We start from the raw sequence: 20,115 nt of genomic DNA on the forward strand, positions 1-20,115 counted from the left end.
ACTCTTCAACGTCGTTGTCGTCGGTTCCGCTGAAGATGGGAGGCTCCCGTTGGCGAACGGTGCCAGGGCAAGGGACGGGTGGCGGTGGAAGAGTCCGCTGGTCGGCGTCCGGCATGGCAGAGGGTAGCGTCCGAGAACGGAGTTCCAGGATGGTAGAGTGGAACGTTACCCAGCACGGCTCCACCACTTGTAAAGGAGATTTATTGGGGTTCGTAGCGACCGCCGGTTCTACGGTGCAGCGAGCAGTTCCCGAGTTCGAGCTTCTGCTGCGCGCTTGATGCTGCCGATGCTGCTAACCCAGTGCGCACGTGCGTTATCTTCTTTACAATATATATATATATATATATATATATATATATATATATATATATATATATATATATATATATATATATATATTGTGAGAATTATAAGAACCCCTCATCTCTTTTATCTGTATATGTTTCTCATCATGGCCCGCGTCATCATCTTCAGCGCGCGACCAGCGAAATAAAGCGTTGAGGCTTAACAGCTGCTCACAAGTGATGGAGGCTGCTTTCGTTCCCTTGCTCCTCTATGCCTTCGAGCTTCCCTAGAGCTTCGTTTAGGTCACCGCTTGGTTCGCTTTTCTGCCAGGATGGCCCAAGAAGATCCTCCAGGAGCCTCCGGCGTCGCCGTCTCTGCCTCACCGGCCGTTCCTTCATGGACCATCAGCCCGCGCCAGCGCGATCCCACCATGTTCGCTGGTCTTCGTAGTGATGACAAAGACTGGACAGTTATGACCGCGTGAGTGAATCTAACCGGTGGGATGGTATGCACAAGCTTCGCAACGTCGCATTCTACCTCACTGACGTTGCCAGGAGTTGCTTTCTCAAGCATGAGAGCACCTTGCCTGACTGGGCGGCATGCAAACACCAGCCTCGGCAGATTTTTGGCGATCCCAACGTCCGCTCTGAGGTCGCCGAGAAAAAGCTTGATGGATGCATTCAACTTTCCGAGGAAGCATACACTTCTTATATCGAGGACGTCCTAGCCCTTTGTCGCCATGTTGACGCCACCATGACGGAATCTGACCGTGTTCATCATATCCTAAAGGCAATGCCCACGTCGCCTTCAACGCACTGGCGATCAAGAATCCAAATATCTTTGACGATGTGATCGCGACTTGCCAACACCTGGACGCACTCCAGGCCATCCGTTTACAACCTGTCACCGGTCGCGCGCCTCTTCGTCGGACACGGACCTGCGTATGCTGATTCGGACTTTCATAGGCGAAGAGCTCGAAGCGTGTGGCCTGCTCAGTCCACCCGTTCCCCAGCCTCAGCCTTCCGTTCCTGGCCTGCGCGACATCATCAAAGAGGAGCTGTACTCCATGACCTGCGCTGCGAACTGTGGCCTTCTTTCGCCATCCAGCTCGTTTGCTCAGGTTACGTCTATGCAACCAGCGTTCGTTCGGACAGCGCCTCCTTCTCCTGCTCCTGCCCCCAACCTTCTGGCGACTCTACCACCCCGTCCGCCTGCCACAGCATATTACATTACCCGGCCTACGCCCCGCCCCATTTGTTATTATTGCTGCATTCGCGGTCACATATCGCGTTCTTGCCGAAGACAACAAGACGAACGCCGTGGCTACGGTTTATGAGAGAGATCCATTGCTTCCTCCGAGTACTTACCAGGGCCGGCTTTCCCCACGCTCACTTTCTCCACCTCCCGTAGGGTCTCGCAACTACCGTCCAGGGTGCCACTGCTCGCCCCCCTCTCCGACCATCCACATCACCCCTGCAACCGGTCACCCGCACACCGGACTACCGAACGGAAAACTAGATGGTGCAGTTTTTGGAGGGAAAGCTGCATGGCTCGCACAGACTACAATTCCTCAAGCGTGCCCTGCCATTTCTTTATTCGTGTGTGTAGAAGGTGTACCAATCCTGGCATCGATTGATACGGGAGCCGCAATTTCTATTATTCACGCTGGCTCGTGCTCTCGTCCACGCAAAGTTACTACACCTTACAGTGCAGTTCTTCTTCGTGGTGCAAATAATGTTGTGATTCTGCAATGGGCGCAATGCACCGTTAGAGTTTCGATCGACGGGATACGCCACCATATCCAGTTCGCTGTGTAGACTTCCTGTGCTCACATGTTTATACTAGGGTGGGACTTTCTCTCTTCGGCGTCTGCTTTCATCTCATGCCGTCAGCGCCTCGTTAACTTGACAGAGACCGACAATTCCGAGGATGGGCATGAACCGCGCCTTCGCTTACGAACTGCCGACGATTGTATGGTGCCACCTGGCCGCGAACAGCGCCTTGTAGTTAACTCTGACGTTTTTGCTTTCCCGTCAGCCCGTTGCTTATTCAAAAAGATTGCTCTGGCACCCAGCCCTGTTCGCTTTACCAACGGCACGGCCACTGTGTCTGTACTCAACGCAATCACTGAGCCAGTCCTGCTTTCTAAAGGCGCCGTTCTCATGTGCGTCTTGGACACTCTGCCTTTCTCTGTGCTTACCTCGACTACTGCTCTATCACAACCACCCACAGCTATATATATATATATATATATATATATATATATATATATATATATATATATATATATATATATATATATATATATATATAAATATATATATATAGACGGTGCAGTTACTGCCGTTCTTAGCCAAGTATAAAGACTTTTTTGACTTCCACTCTCCTCTTCTGGGACAGACGTCTGCGACAGCTCAGCGCGTACACACAGATGGAACTTCCATCGTGCGCCGGCGGCCATATCGCGTTGTTTCCGCTGAACGCCAGATCATCGATACCATGCTGGAAACGTGCTGAAACGTGGCATAATCCGCCCATCCTCAAGCCCTTGGCCGTCACCTGTCGTTTTGGTGCGCAAGAAAGACGGCTCAGTGCGATTTTGCCTAGACTAGCGTGCCTTGAACAACATAACCTGCAAGAATGTCTATCCACTGCGCCGAATCGATGATGCGTTAGATTCATTACAAGGTGCGGAGTATTTATCCAGCCTTGATCTACGCTGCGTAGATACTGGCAGATCCCCATGCACGAAGCAGACAAGGAGAAAACCACCTTCGCTACACACGATGGACTTTACGAATTTAACGTAAGACCTCTTGGCCTGTGCAATGCTCCCGCCACAATAAAATATATTATGGGGTTTTACGTGCCAAAACCACTTTCTGATTATGAGGCATGTCATAGTGGAGGACTCCGGAAATTTTGACAACCTGGGGTTCGTTAACGTGCACCTAAATCTAAGAACACGGATGTTATCGCATTTCGCCTCCATCGAAATGCGGCCGCCCTGGCCGGGATTCGATCCCACGACATTGTGCTCAGTAGCCCAACACCATAGCCACTGAGCAACCACGGCCGGTGCCCCCACCACATATAAGCGGATGATTTACACCGTAATATGGGGCCTAAAGTGGCAGACTTGCTTTTTTTTGCTACCTTGACGACATCATCATATTTTCGTCGACCTTCAATCAGCACTTGTAGCGCCCCGACGGAGTCCTGACATGCCTCTCAGCTGCTGGCCATTAGCTCAATACAAAAAAGGGCCACTTCGCTAGCAAAACCATTAAAGTGTTCCGACACCTTGTCAGCAAGGAGGGCCTTCGACGCGATCCAGACAAGATTACCGCTGCCCTCCGCTTCCCCAGGCCTCAACGCGCCAAAGACTTCCGTATCTTCCTTGTATTAGCTTCGTTTTTCCGGCGCTTCATACGCATCTTTTCCACCATTGCGGCGTCGCTCCATCAACTCCTTCCTTCTGGAGCTGCCTACGTATGGTCGGACGAATGCCAAACTGCTTGTGACGCCCTCAAGCGTGCCCTCACGTCCGAACCTGTGCTTTGTCATTTCGACAACACCGCACCCACTCTTCTACATACTGACGCCAGCGCCCACGATATAAGCGCTGTTATTCGGCACCATCAGTAAAATTATGAAGAACGTGTGGTTGCATACGCAAGTCGCATGCTAACAGCTGCACAGAAAAATTGTACGATTGCCGAGGAAGAGTGTCTTGCCGTTGTTTCGTCGATACTGTCGATACTGATCACCACGCCTTGTGCTGGTTGGGGACGCTAAAGAATTTAACGGAACGTCTCGGCCGTTGGATAGTTCGTTTACAAGAATACCACTTCGACGTCACCTACAAGTCTGGAATGAAACACCAGGATGCCGATGCTCTCTCACGTTGTCCGCTACCACCGTCTTCACACGCTGCTTGCTTACCGCCTTGCGTGAGGAAACCGCAGCCCGCGTCGCCTGCATTCCCTTCGCTCGCAGCTCTCGACCGGCTCCCATCCAGCCATTCCCATACGTTTGCTTCTAGCTGACGTAATGACTCCTACTGCCACTCCCTTATGGAACGTATTCGCGGATCATCTCGCACACCCACACTCGGCTCCATCGGCAGTTGAAGAACTTCAAGATCGAAAATTCGAGATTATACCGGTACGTGTTTCATCCCGAAGGACACCCTTGGGTGTCTGTGGTTCCCCGATAACTTCGGGCCTAGATACTAGAGACCTTTCACCACATTCCCACTGCCGGTCACTTTGGCTTCCATAAAACCTACGAGCGAATTCGCAGCCGCTTCTCTTGGACTGGACTTGCAACCAGCGTAGCGAAACACGTGGCTTCCTGTTCGCTCTGCCAACACCGCGAACGACTGACTTCACCTCCGGCTGGACTGCTTCAACCTGTCCCGTGTTCTGAAGCTCCATTCGCAGTCGTTGGTATCGAGCACTATGGACTGCTACCCTTAACCACTGGCGCAAACGATGGATCGTCACAGCTGTAGACCACTTGACACAGTACGCTGAAACAGCCGCACTATCTTTAGGATCCGCAGAGGAGGTTGTAGCCTTTTTCTTGGAAGCCATTTTTTACGGCATGGAGCCCCACGTGTCCTTTTGAGTGACTGCGGCAGGACCTTCCTCTCTAAATTTCTCGACGATGTTCTCAATGCGTCCAATACCATCCATAAACCTACTTCCTGCTACCACCCTCAAACTAATGGTATCACAGAGCTCTTTCATCGCACGCTGTCCGACGTGATATCAATGTACATCAACCCTGACAACACCAATTGGGATTTCATTCTGCCATTCGTCAATTTCGCATTGAACACGGCCGTCCAACGCACTACGGTATAATCGCCATTTTCCTTGTGTATGGTCACCAACCTTTCACTATCCTCGGCGTTTCTTTCTTCGGTGTCCCCGTGCCTGCGTCCACATCAGTGTGTGAGCACTTCGTTTCGCGCATTGCCCGGTGTTGCCAACGTATCCGCCTCAACACCAACGCCAGTCAACAAGACCGCAAAATGATGCATCTCACCGTGTCGTTTCCTCCCACCCTGGAGACGAAGTGTTACTGTGGACCCCAGTTCGCGCTCCTGGATTGTGCGAGAAATGTCAGTCCTGTTTTATTGAGCCCTACATTGTTTGGAACCAGACTGCACCAGTTAACTAACGTGTCACTCCAGTTGTATCGCCATTGCACGGCCGCTGTCATGCCACAGAGATTGTGCATGTGCCGCGTCTAAAGCTTTTCATACGGCGTTTCCCGCCATAACCAGCGGCCAGGTTGGCCGCTCCCACGCGTGGCGGAAATGGTGTGAGCTTTATATTACCCCTTTATATTCTTCATCTGTATATATTCATCATCATGGCCAGCGTAATCTTCTTCAGCGCGTGAGATGCGAAATAAACCGTTGAGGCTTAACAGCTGTTTTGCAATGTATGTATATATATATGAATGCTTGATTCGGAGGTTATATAAGGTGCGCTACAACTTTGCAATTGCTATGTTGGAGATCCAACCAATAATTACGGGGATCACTAATTAAAAGTAATTCATTACGCATTACTTCGGGACGAAAAAGCTAGTGGTCATAACTACATACTACTACGGCTACTATAATTGCGCTAGAACTCTTGGGTATGTTTCAAATCTTGGTCCAAGTTAGCTGGAAAACCCCTTATATATATATATATATATATATAGTGGACGTTAGCGATTTCATTTTTTCATTTTAATAATAATTAAAACAGGGACATGGTTAGAATCCTGCAGGAAGAGTGAACATTAGTGAATTTTCTGAGACACGATGCCGTAGACTCACCCTATCCCATGCTGACTATGCGATTCTTTTCACGTCTTTCTTCTTTGGTTACAGGGACTTTTTAATGACCATGGAGGCCAAATTCATAGTATGGAGAGTATAAACAGTGAGTACTTTTATTCTGCTGAATTAATTAAGACCTATACCTATAAAGAAGTGGCTTAAAATTCCTACATTTGACTGCTGTCAGAATCAAGCTGGTTATGTCTTTGGGATTACTGGACGCGCACATATCGATAAGTAAACGTGCAGCTAAGTAATTCCAGTTTTACATGTTGTACTTGCTGTACAATTTTAATTGCGAAGGAGTGTTTGCCTAATACCAGGCACTTTGCAGAAGCTAGTTAGATAGGTAAGTAGGTAGGCAGGCAGGTAGGTAGGCAGATAGGTAGGTGGGTGTGTGGGTCGGTGAATGGGTTGGTGGGTAGGCAGATAGGTACGTGGGTAGGTACGTACGTACGTACATACGTAGGTATATTTAAGTGTTTGCTCTCTTCGGAGCTAAGAAAACATTGAGTGATGGGGTCAAGGCGCGATCTCCAAAACAACAGTCGGTTGGTCTAAACATTTGTCCCAACTGATCTGTTTTTTTTTTCTTTTTCGTATAGAAATACTGTCAGCAACCTTGCGTGAGCATCATTTGCAATAAACACGCACACAAGCGCACGCACGCACACAAAAGAGTTCAGACCTTGCGAATAAGTCAAAACTGATAATTCCACGCACTGCGGCAATCAATAATATGCGATTCATTCTGGAGCCAGCTTGACACCCAGGCCACATTGTCATTCTTCAAAGCTTTACATCATCGACCAACATTTATGTGCACGTACAGCTATAGTGCAGCCCCATGACAATTGTAATATCGCGTGAGAATCGACCGCACAGCACTTCAGTTCATTATTAAACGCGAAGCTGAGAAATCAGCGACAGTATGCCACAGTGCACAAAGCTCCCTCGAACGCCAGCATCGTCTGTTACCCGGCTTTTTTCCTTCTTTTTCTTCATTCAGAGCTTAGGCTGCATTGCCCGAAGGCGCTATAAGAAGGGGGTTATAGCGTTGCCATATAGAAATCCTAATTTTTACAGCACACTCGCCCCAGGACATATCGTTCTAAAAACTGGAAGGGAATTCCACCTTTTGTTTCCTTTTGTCAAAGACGTGTTCCTGGGCAGGTTCCTTTCGTCAAGGACAACGTCTTCCAGGGCGAATTGGCGGTTAAAACTTAGCCGTTTCATCAATCGCATGGCAGGACTTGGGAGTGTCGCGCTAGGTAAATGTTTGGTAGGCGGCTGCAGGAGGCAATTTTTAACAGCAAGATTTCAGGGATAAGGGGTGCATCAGCCCAGTGAGCCACTGCCTGGTTTCGCCACTGCTTTCGAAGGAAGAAACAATGCAGAATGCAGATTTGTACACTAAGCCGATATGTTTTGCTACCGCAACGAAATCGGCGCACACGAGGATAAACGAGTGAGATATAGCTTCACAATATTATAGAATCATTACTGACTTCACAGGTACCTTTTGCTTCAAGCTGTATTCGTATAAGTATAACACAAATTGTTGCAATAGATACTGCAAATAAATTGCGTCAGATGGAGAGGACACGAGCATTCTCTGGCACGCGGTAAGATGGAATAATTTTTAAAATTATAGGTATATGCGAAATATAAGCTTTAATGCATTCAGAACAATTGTGCAAAACAGGACATCTTCTGCTGTGCAGTATGGTCTTACACCATCATAGATAGTTATGATCTTCATGAGCAACTACTGAGTGGGAGACATACGCTTTAAAATGTCTCGACGCCTTTGATTTTCAACGAGAGACACTCAGGTGGAAGGTGGTCCTTTGCTTCATCTGCTGCCGCTGGAGCCATCACAAAAACCATTCCCGTTTATTGTTCTTCCCGTGTTGGGTAGGGGCTACATTTAGTACATTGACTAATTTGAGTACAGCAAGGTTTATCACTTGCCTTTGCTATCCTATAGCCGCCCTGCATAATAATAGTAGCGGATAAATTATTCAATAGACACACCAGTGTGCACGGAAGATGGTGACACCAGTCTTGGTGTCGGTCAGCCTGGTAACTTGGGTCAGCGATGGAGAATTTAGGGCTCTTAAAAAAGCAAGAAGTTTTGAGAGATGCAATCGTTTTTCCAGTCTTTTTTGACAATGTCATAGAAAGCGCGAAAAACAAAGCATAAGGTCAAGGACAGAGCAAATATTAGGTTGCGCAATAAGTTGAAAATAAGTGCGAAGTGCAATGCGACTTCCAGCATGAAAATGCAAAGTGCTTAAGTTACTGAAACTTCTTCTGGTGGTCTCACGGTACGCAAGACCACTTCCATGTGCACGCCCCATGATTGTGATGTCGATTCAATTCTGCACTATACAAGACCGCAGCTCGTTTGGTTTTTCCTGCTTACCCCCACCAGACGCACGCGAAATCTGTTCGATCGGGTAAATGTGGCAGCTTTCGACAACGTCACGGTTTGATTTGCATGCGATTTAGTTGTTATTAACGCTTCATGTACGCAACTTACACTTTCGGTGAGAAAAACAGTCTCGCTTTTCACATCAATAGACGCGCTTTATTTCGTCCACATTCTTCCTCGGCCGTAAAAGTGCCCAATTATTTGTATTGATGTTGACCAACTGAAGCGTCGTACCGTAGCTGTGCAGTAGGCAGCTACATAAAAATTGCTAAATTGGAATACAGTAAATTCGTGTCGTTAGCCGAGAACGCCATGAACCTGGCACAATGTACGTACATACACGCACATGAGCCGAAGTTTGCGAAGCACTTTTGAGCGTGCGTATCTTGGCATCAAACCAATGGCACGATAGTGTAGCAGTTCAATCTCAGTTTTCACCATGCTCGCACGAAACACACCTCCCACGCCATTGTACCTTTGGAAACATTTTTTTCAGCAGCTATTATCTATAAAAGAGCATCTTCGCGTTGCTTACTGTCCTATTCTAAAAAGAAAAAAAAATCACTGCCCCTTCCAGTCCGTGAAGAGTTACACTGAGTGTTACGCCATGCAAGGCAAACTTCGCGAGCAGTCCATAGCGTAAATTTTTTGTTGCACCATTCTTTCATCTCATTTTCGCTTTTTAGCGCATCGCGGGGTTAGCATGCTCTACGAGCGCTACCGTCTAAACTCAGCCTCTCTGGCGGGGAATTCGGGGTCGACCCTACGACGACGAATCCCTTTAGAAACCAACTCTCGCTGACGCTCGCAGTATGCACCTTCTTCCTCAGGAGTACGCACTTCCCATTGCTGTAGCTGGCACGGAATGTGTGAACCACTAATCCAGAGCTCCGTATATTGGGCGCAAGGCCTACCACAGGAGATGCGAGCGCTGCGATCGTTTTGACGACTGGCTGGCTTGGTTTGACGATTCACGATAAGGCCGGCACTTCTTGCTGCCGGCAGCCACGCCGTCTTAGTATAACCTTTGAATCGCTGGACACTGTTCAGCAGAAACCCCATCCATAATTTTTTTTTTCTTTCACGGCTGGGCGTAATGAATCGTCAATAAATTCGGTGCCGGTCTGGCTCGATCGCCTAAAATGCACCGTGTGACAACCGTGTAAGATTCATGTGTAAGACAGAATTCTCAAATAGAGGAAGGGGTCGCTACAACCACTTTTCCCGTGTTGAGCTCTTCTTTTCCTCTCGGTAACGTGGCCCGTTTTTAGCGAAGTCCGACAATGACGGCACAGGGTCCGCATAAACAGTTTCGCTGCAAACGCATTTGGCTGACTCGAATGGAGTTCACGTCTTCATAAGGCGAAGGAAACCTAATGTGTGAATGAATACTTGGATTTTACGTGCCAATACCATGCTTTGGTTATAAGGAATGCTCTAGGGGGGGGGGGGGGAGGGACCAGCAGGGGATCTTTCACGCGCCCTCAATGCGCGGGACACGGGCGTGTTTGCATTTTACCCCCATCAAAGTTAGGCCACCGCGACCGCGATTCCATCACGTGGCCTCGTGCTTAACAGCGCAACACCATAGCCGCTAAGCCACCACGGTGGATAATCAATATTTGTCGAGGATGCTTTCATGAAAGATGGAAATGTTGTGTAGCGAATGGTTATGTTGATAATATAGGCTGTAGTCTTTATATTGGTGAAAATTAAACCAGAATATTTGTAACGAAAAGATACAAGATTTAAACGAAACCAAATACAAATGACACATACGCAGTGTGCATACCAAGTCACCTCTGTGGCACGCAATTTTACTGAGCGCAATCACCGCGACAATCTCTCACAGAATTCCCTTCTTTCCTTTGATTCTCAATGTCGACTGAAAGCTTTGAGCAGTCACCTTCTAAACTGTCGCGCTGTCTCGGCGCACCGCTAGAACTGAGGCTTACTTAGAGCAAAAATTTTAAAGTCTTGTTTGTGATAAAATATGTTACTTCATTAGATAATATTCCAGTCTCTCCTTGGCGTGATGATGCTTGGGTGAAGCAGAAACGACGCAAGCACTACAACCACGTGGTGATGCTGCCAACGTTCTCCTCACTGGCTTGACAAGAAATCTCCAACTTGACAGACTTGCATACAGCAATAATTACCGTTTTTTAATGACGGACTAAACTCCTTTCACAATGCATCAAAGGCTGAATCTAGGTATTTATGAAAACAGATAATGCATCAAAACGGCCCAAGTAGAAAAAGTTGGCAATTCATGACGTCGCTTTTAGTTAACGGTACGAAGGTTCGGAAAAAGCATTACAAAAATAAATAACAGTGGCGTTGTGTTAACTTATGCATTAAATTTTGCTTTCTATCAGCATGGAGAAAGGAAGCTTTCAAAGAATAATATAGGCAGCCACTTCTTTATCCATGTTTTCTCATTGGTGATTATGTATTTTGCTCGTGGCAAAACACGCCTCATCAACAATTCCAGAAACTAACGTTTCACAATTTTAGGACAGTACACGAGCCTCCCATCTCCAATCGTACAAAGTGCACAGCTCTTTTTGGGTGTAGAGAAGAACTCCTGAATCCGCCATAAACCTCCTAGGGAAAGACACTAGGTATTCATTTAGAATGGGTATATCTTTGCAAAACGTTTGGATCCAGGTATTTCCACGCACGCTAATCCACTTTTATTTTCATTTGCGCTTGCTAAGAAAACGGAACCTATTTTCTCACCATTTCTAAATTTTCAGGGGTCAGAAAGTATTCCTTTTTCATATTTTTTTATGGCTTCATATCATATTTCCTATCTCTACCAGTCAGAGAATCGGTTAGCACCGGGTGTCTTCTGGGTCATGATCTTGTAGCAATGCCGTTTACTGGAGTCGACGCCTTTCTTATCTTCAACTATTCACAGCTGGTTCTTCTAGTTATTAATGGGGGAAGAACTTCGTTCTGACCAGTGACGAAAAGCGCATATACGTGCAAAAAAGATGTTTATATGCTAACGCATGCCTCTATCAGCGAGAAAAAAATACCCTCATAAAAATAACGCCGCAATGAGCCACGGCAATAATTTTATGTTACGATTGGTACTTTAACTTCGAAAACAAATCCTGTATGAGCTCCTTACCTGGGGCGCAGTTTCACAAGTTACTACAGATTTTGATAGACGTTTCTGCTTTTACGTGTCAGTGAAATGTAACATCATCTTATTTCGGCAGTACATTCCAAGCTACACGTCTGTGCAGTCACGCATATGTCATATAAGCTTCCCTGAGTTTGGCTGGCAGCCTGCGGCAACATCACACGTACAGTACCTATTGTCATAACACGGAACATCAGCTTTGGCATCGCTTTGCGCGGACTCCGTAGACGTGAAAATAGAGAACACTGATGTCAAAACTGAATTGAAGAGTGAGTTTTCTTTTTTAGATTTGTTTATTCGCGCTACCAACGGAGATGGTGTCGTGTAGAGGGAGTCAGCCGGTACTGTAGATCTAACCTTCGGTGGAAAGGAAGAGTCTCCGCGAAGGCGCATGGTGCGCGGCGTAGGGTAGCAAACCGGATCTTCCCCTCTGGTTAACCTCCCTGCCTTTCCCCTTTCCTCTCTCTCTCTCTCTCTCTCTCTCTCTCTCTGAGACACGGAATAGACATTTGTAACTTCAAACTATCGCGTTAATTAGGACAGTAGACTAGTTTGCCCCAGTAAAAGCTATATAAAGAATTCATTGTTCTACAGCGTCTACTCCTTACGTACTGTAACCGGCGCGGTAAACACGAAAACTCGCGTAGTTTCCAGTACGCGCTTGCGAACCCCAGAGAGACCCAGCGCATTCGAAGCCCGTAGCAGAAACGATTTGATTGCCCCAGCATCAAAGCATTGCAACCAGCACCTCACTCAGTGGGACCCCTCTCTGTTACAGCGTCTGTGCCGGTGTCCCAATGAATCCTAGGAAGCGCGACTGTCGCCAGTGCAATGTAATATAAAAAAAAAACGCGCTGGTTTCTCACTGCTAGGTACTGGAAGAAGCAGGCATATGAGACGCTCGCGAAGGCTTCCTTTGCAAGTATTTCGTACGCGAATACAGATCTGCAAGAGTCGGTGCCGCCAGACTTCCAAATTACACGAACTAGGTGTTTGCATGCAACCACTCGATATCCAGGGAAATTCGTGCTGGTCTGCTTCTCGTGCAGGCGAAGGTTAGAGCGCACTGCTTCAATAAGCACCGATATGCGCAAACACTGCGCTGCTGGAGTTTATGATATTTGCGTGCGGTCCGCCGTCAATGAGAGGTGCATCAAAGACACGCATTTAACCTTCACGCCTGTTTAGGAAAGTTCCAAGCTGCACCGGAAGACGCAGACAACCTAGGGTGAAAACGGCCCGCACAATCGCTGCTTGCCTTCGGGTCTACTTTCTCTGCCGTTTGTCTACGTATTTTGGCACTGCTTGTTAGTTTTTTAAATATGAATACAAACCAAATCGCACAACTTGCGGTATCTGGTACCTCAATCGCGGTCACCCTGGAACTCAAAGCAGCCTTGGGTATTCAGTGAACTGGGTATTGAGTAAAAATAAAGGCGTGAATCAAGCTTTCTATTTTATACGCTAGACATACTGTCGGTTTCAGACGTATCCGACTTACCTATTTATGCAGATCTATGTTTGCATCTTCGACTGAACACAATTTATGTATAACCGCACTCCAATAATCAAAATAAGGCTACTTCGCAAACAATGTAGAGACGAGTGTCAAACAGGGCAAGGAAAACCAATAATTTGTCTCCCTCAAGGAGTGCGCCCTCCTTTTCTACCTGAAGTTTCATTTCAGCTGCAGAATTGCTGAATTTGACAAGTGATATTCTTTCTATGAAACATTGTAACATCTCATGATGAATCGTCTTTTTTTTTCAGCTATAAATAAATGGCATTACAAGATTACTCCATCTTTGAATATTATTACTTCAATCCATGTATACGATGAACTGCAAATAGAATTCCCAGATTATGGCCTCGTAAGTATGAAATTCCTCACTGCATGTTCCCAATTATGTGCCTGGAAAATTCGTGTGCACATATTTCGACACATTTGCCTAATTCACAAGAATTGTAACCCATAGAAGCGCCTGCATTCATTTTCTTCGGAGTGCACCCTGTCGAAGATTGCCCAAAACACTGTTCACACACAACAATAGAGGGTCACACTAACAGCCTCCCCAAAATTAATTTGGACCCGTATTTACAGTAAATTGTAGTCGTAACTGTTCCTAAATTAAGATTTCAGCCAAACATGTGGCCGGATATCATATCAGGGATGGCTGCCCGCAAACAAAAAAAAAAGATATGTGTTCCGAAGAAGGAGCTTAATAATGAAGTCCTTGTCCTATAACTGCTGTTTAAAATTTATTGGTATATTCTTTTTGGGCGAAATGGCGCGTCCTTCCCGTTCTAATTTCCACGCGGATATTCGGCTTTTTTCAGTATGTAACTTTCGCTGATCGAAATTGCCGATCCTCCTCTTCAGCGCTCTAGTGGCATCAGATATAGGGAACACGATGTTCTCAAAAAGCCGAGTATTGAATGGTGATTCCAGGCAGTGAGGTAAATGGCGGATGCGGAGCGTTTCCGCGAGGGATTGCGTCCGTAACCGTGATTGTTCATGCTGTGGGTACTTGGTGAAACGAAGGTAGCGTAAATTGCATTCAAGGTCGGCATCCTGGGGCAGCGATGGCCTTTAGTGCTAACATTACCTTCGCGAGATTTGGAGGGATTAAGGACCGGAGTCGTCCTAGTGGGTAGCCGTAATTGTTGCTGACGCTGCGAGAATATTCCGGGCTGGGCTAAGTGCCAAGAGCGCTATCAGTTGTACGCCGACTTGTGTCCGCTGGCGAATCATCCAAGACTTCGTGAACGCTGTCGCATTTTTGATAGTGTCAGTATTTTGGCTGGAGTAGAGACAACTTCTACTCACCAAGAGAGACGACAGTGGAGACAGGCGAAACTATGCAGGTGACCATAAAGAAAGCTTCGTTCAAAGAACGGCTGCGTGAACCGGCCCATGCAAACGCGAGTGATAACAAAATAACGCTTGACGCCAGAGCAGGCAGCATTCACGACATAAAAGCGGTTCGTGTTTTTCGCCAGGAAACGTGTGAGAACTAGCTTATGCCAGAATAATTAAAAATATAATATGGTATGTGCAAAAAAGACACTTAAAAGAAACACTCGATTGGTTTAGTTTAGATTGTCGTCATTTCTAAACTATACTAATGACTTACGAAAATAATCAGGCGAAAGCCTTCTCAGGATGATTGTGGACGTTATTTTGAATAGCCAAGAGACCGTCCAGCGACCCGTCATATTGCCGAGGCCGAAGTGTGTCAAGCAACTGGCGTGGTATGTAGCGGGGATCCTGGCTCCCGCTTCCTATTTGACGCGCTGGACCATGCGTCCCAGCCAAGTCCACTAAAGCCGTGCTTACAAATGTGTGATCAAGGAGACTGCTAAGTATATACGACGCCCTTTCAGTTCCATGCAGCAGCTAATAAGCTTCTAAAGTATCGTTTGTTCCAGCAGAGAATGGCCGGTGCTCTGTGGCACATGTCCGCTGACAAAAGTTAGAGCGACGGTTGGTTTGTAAGTAGAGTTACTCAGAACAAAGCTCGAATCTCTGTACATTACACGATAGTCTACCCAGTGACCCAAGTTGGCGGGAAAGGATTTAGGGCTGGTTTTTTTTGGTAGATAGACTGCCAGTAGAAAATGTTTGAAGTATCCCAAAAATGTCAATCTTTTTACAGGTATTTCGTTTAGCTTTGTAAGAAGTATTCATTCTTAAAGTGGGTAAATATTTCTGGAGCAAGTGGAGGTGAGAATTTGTTCGGCGTTGTGACACTTTTTGCCAAACTGTAAATGTTAAATAAATAGCGAAGTTCTATATCTTATTTTGCAAGAAATATTTCCAAAATATTCCAGGAAGACGCATTTATAGGTTTCAGTTTCATACTCTCGGCTTTTTTGCATCACATATTACTACTTCCAGGCTGTTGTAAACATAATGCAACAGACACTATTTGAGCTCATGCAGGATTTTCAAAGAAGAGAAATTGTGATTACGACGGGCATGTGTTGCCATCTAGCCATAAACACGTCTGCAAGTAACCACGTCTAACCCAAAAAAAACAGCGCTTTCGCATGAGGCTTCAAACAATGGTGAACATTCCAAGGAACTCGTACGGCTTAATTTATTTAAGGGCTTAAATTGAATTCCCTATCTCTGTGGTACCTACTGCTTTACAGGCTCCCAAAGGATGCGAGACAGTTCATCCGCCATGTCGAAGTTCATTGAGAGCAATAACATGCCAATCTAAAAGTATTGTTTGGTGCTGGATGCCCACTTTAGCTTTCTTTAAACGAGTCTACGAACCTCACTCGTAGTATCAAATGGATGAGAGCTTTTTGGAGGATTTTACCTCTCGGGCAATATTTCTCAATGCAAGAAAACGTTCTCCTATAGGCGAAAATTCTCAATCTGTAAGAGGTTGACTGAACTAAGGAACAGTGGGAGAGAACAAATGAAATCAAGGGAATCAGACGTGAGTCTTTATATTCACCTCGCTATTCATCGTGTTTTTTTAAACGAAATTTTTCTTCTCTGCTCACCTAGCTTTGACCTTCTCCGATGGCTAAGGAACTAGTGTATTTCGCTGCTAAGCAGGAGTTCTCGGGAGGAAATCCAGACCGCAGCGGCCGCATTTGCGTGGGGGAAAATGCAAGAAATCCTGGACGTTGCACTTTGGGCGCACGTTAGGGATTTCCATGTGGTGAACATTTTTCCTGTAATCCCCGACTACAACATGCCTCATATGCATATCGTGTATCATGTCGATCAAAACGAAGTTGTTAGCCAGCAAGAAAAAAGATGGCATTTCAAAAACACAGGAGTTCGAATTAAGGTTCAAAAGACGGTACTGCGCCAGCTCCTAAAGACGCCAAACGTCTTCCTCATAGCAACAACATGTGCTTCCCGAAGATCCTGTGGATGTTGTGGATTTTGTGGCGCAAGAGGGTATTCTTTTGAAAGGCAGTCATTGCGTCGGCGAAGAGAGTGCCGCCACCGAAGAAGAAAAAAGAAGATAAAAAGAGCGCCAAAGAAGCTCTTATTTGCATTGAAATGTGGTAGTTTGACTGACATGGCAAATGAAGTTGAAGTGGTAGTGATGTTTTGCCTCTTGGTAGCCTTGTCGGAAAGTCTTCTCACATTAAGAGCCGGTAACTTGACGTGGCACAGCCCGCAAGTTGACTGCTGTTGAGCAGCTCAAACAGCACCTCCTTAACAGCTACGCGTCCCAGAACCCTTGCAAACGTAGCCTATATACTCACACTTGTGGTTGTGTACGACGCCCGCTTACAAGGGTGCTGAATACGATTTCTATTGACATCCCCTTCCAAAAAGGTTTGATAGAAATTGTCACCTAACGTGCTTGAACTAATCCATTTTCATGTGTGTCTATTTCACTGTCACAATTTTGTCTATTGGTCCTTCACCTTTTGTCTCGTCATGAAAACCTCTGTTCCTCCACCGACTATACAGTCGCTTATGCCTGTATTAGACCATGATTTTTCGATCTCCTGCCTAGTAGTATACTAGTATAGAAATACTTTTTGTGCCAGTGACGGTTGTGACCACGGTCCGAGTATCTTTGACCAGGAAAGCGGTCTTGACTCTAATCTGTTTAAAGCTATCCTCATAGAGAAGTGTTGTACGTCGTAGCGAGGGCAGGCATGCAATAGTTGCTCTATGGTTTCCTCGCACCTGCAGGAGTGACATATCGGGCTCTCGGCCCTTGCGATACGATAGGAGTAGGCATTCGTGAACGCCACTCCCACCCACGAGCGGCATAGCAAAGTTCTTTCGCCGGGGGAAAGGCTAGAGGGCAGTAGAAGCCGCAGCATGGGGTCTAGTTTACGCAAATTGAAGGCACCTGAAGTGAAATGTTGCGAGAATTTCCGCGCAAGCAGGTGAAGTTCCCTGGCAGCGTACGACCTCGCCAAAAGTATTAGACGCGTCTGTGTGTGTTCATGGGCAGAGCGGACAGCAATGTCGGCAAAGTTGTTGCCGACCTTGCGGTATCAAGGTCGACAACACAGTTAGCAGGAATGCATTGAAAGATAATGCTCTGCCCTGTTTCCTGAGCATGATGGTATACTTCCTTGATGTCGGATGTCATCTGCTCGTAAGTTCTGTGATGTAATGCACACTTGATGCTGTGAAGAGCTTCGTAGTCACAAAATACCACCCATTTCTCTGTCGACTCATCGGCGACTGACGTCCTAGCGGCATGGAGAGCTGCAAGTTCTGCCGACCTAGATGTAGTCATGTGTTACAATTTGAATATGACTGTAACCTGCTGAGCTGGAACGATGAATGCGGTAGTTGAGCTGGTAGGTATATGTGGTATTTATGTATGCGGTAACGCTTCTCGACCTTTTGGCTAAGATCGAAGTGCATACATCCAAGAGATGTATGCGGTCATGATACGTCTGGTGCAGTAATAGGAGCGTCAGTTGCTTTAGAGCCGGCGATGGATGATTGGCCTTTGTAATTCCGGGAATAGCAAAATTCACTTGAGCCTGTCGCAGGCACAACAGGAGAGCTGAAGACATGCCGCCGCTGTATAGGATGACGGCAAGCCGTCCTGATGAGCGCTAATAAAATTCACTTGAATTTATCCGATGCTGTGCGGAATCAAGGTCACGGCACAAGGATGCCTCGAGGACAGCAAATCCACTCATAAAAAGGTAGCGCCACGAATCGGTTGCGTATCTGCTGTTTCTCAATGAACACCTCTAACGCCAATGCTTTAGCTAGCAAGTGTTGTGAGCGGAACGACAGCTGGCGCGCCAGCTGCGCACAAAGAACAACGACAGCCGCGACAAAGGCTGCCACCGCTCCCAAAGGGCGACGCCAAAATTATTATCAGACCAAAGAATGGCCTACCAATCAAAGCACTGAAGGCGATAGAAATCGTGCAAGCCATCATCGAGGCATGCAACAACAAATTCAAGGATGAAGACTTCATAGTGAGACTAAGGACAGGATCGAACATCATCATAGCAAGTACTTCGAACGAGGAAGTAGCTAAGATGATGCTCGGAACAACCAACCTACGAGTGAGAGGCCAAGCCTATGAGGTCAAGAGATACGTGGCAATGCCAGAGGACGTCAAGCGAGCCGTAATACACGGAGTCCCCGCGGGAACGCCGACGGAAATGCTCAAGGCGAAGATACGAGTGCGCATCCAAAGGGTTGTGCTGCTCACCGCAAGAATGCTAGGAAAATCGGAAACGGCGGTAATCACCTTTGACGCCTCCATCATACCCAAATACGTGATCTTTGCGGGCGCAGAGTTTAGATGCTACCTATACCGGCCGACGAGGCAGGTGTGCTACATTTGCTGCCAACAGGGCCACCGCTCCGACGTCTGCCCGACACCAAACGCCAAAGCGTGCAGGCAATGCGGAATGCAGAATCCGCCGGAAAATCACCAATGCCAAACCAAGTGCTGATATGTGGAGGCGACCACGCCACCGGATCCAGGGATTGCAAGGATCGCCTAAAGAAAGCCAGAGAACGGCGAGGTCGACAGCACCAGTCGCAGCAGCAGCAGCGCAGCAGCAGGGAGAAAGGACGGAGGCAACCCCATCCGAGATGGTTCAGTTCGGAGGGCGAGCGGCGCCGATCCCGGAGCCGATCCGGGAGCCGGTCACGGAGCCGTTCACGGAGCCGGTCCCAGTCCTTCCCACCCCTGCCGCCCCCAGCCATTGAGGGCCAGCAGCAGCAGCAGAAAAAGAAGCCCAATGGTGGCACGAAGGTGAGCTGGGAAGCAGCCCCCCCCCCCCCCCCAAAAAAAAAAAACTTTGTTTCCGCGCTCGGGTAATAACCAGAACAATAGAGAGAAACAGCTAGAGGAAGAAAACAGGGCACTCAGGCGAGAGCTAGAAATTAGCCGTAGAGCTCGCGAAGAGCAGGACGCAAAAATCAATAGTCTAATGCAGGAAGTACAGGACCTCAGGTGAGGTAGCACTCCTAGGCCGCCATCAACACCCCCGCAAAGTCAACCTACCGAAATGACTCAAGTCAACCTCACCAAGTTTATAGCAGAAATACAGCAAGCTATGCAAAGAATGGAACAGCAGATAACCATGCAGGGAACAAAAATCCGCACCCTACGAAAACAGAAAATTACCGAAGGCGTCAAAGACAAGTTCAACCAGAGACGCCCGGCGTTAGAAAACTAGAGTACTAGAGACGACGACCCCGAAATTTAAGCATGGACAGTACAACCAAAAGAACTAAAAAAGAAGAAAAACTAGAAATATGGCAGTGTAACTGCACAGGATATAGAAGAAAACAAGCACTACAACAGTACATCAACACACAACTAACTCCACCCGACGTAATAGCTCTACAAGAAACAGGGATTGCCCCAACACTACAGGGCTACACGTGCTACGAGAATCCGGAGGAAGGGAGAA

The 20,115-nt window shown here is 47.0% G+C and overlaps 1 protein-coding gene across 3 annotated transcripts in view; it reads left to right on the forward strand.

Moving 5' to 3' along the window:
* LOC129385712 (uncharacterized) overlaps positions 1-20,115 on the forward strand; it is a 117,256-nt gene that overhangs the window by 67,393 nt on the left and 29,748 nt on the right. For all 3 annotated transcript variants that reach the window (XM_055072702.1, XM_055072704.1, XM_055072703.1), the window contains 2 exons: positions 6,182-6,233; positions 13,492-13,592. In XM_055072702.1, coding sequence (XP_054928677.1) covers positions 6,182-6,233; positions 13,492-13,592 — 153 coding nt within the window. The remainder of the gene's footprint in view (positions 1-6,181; positions 6,234-13,491; positions 13,593-20,115) is intronic.

This window comes from Dermacentor andersoni, chromosome 7 (assembly GCF_023375885.2).
Source record: "Dermacentor andersoni chromosome 7, qqDerAnde1_hic_scaffold, whole genome shotgun sequence".
NCBI classification, from domain to species: domain Eukaryota; kingdom Metazoa; phylum Arthropoda; class Arachnida; order Ixodida; family Ixodidae; genus Dermacentor; species Dermacentor andersoni.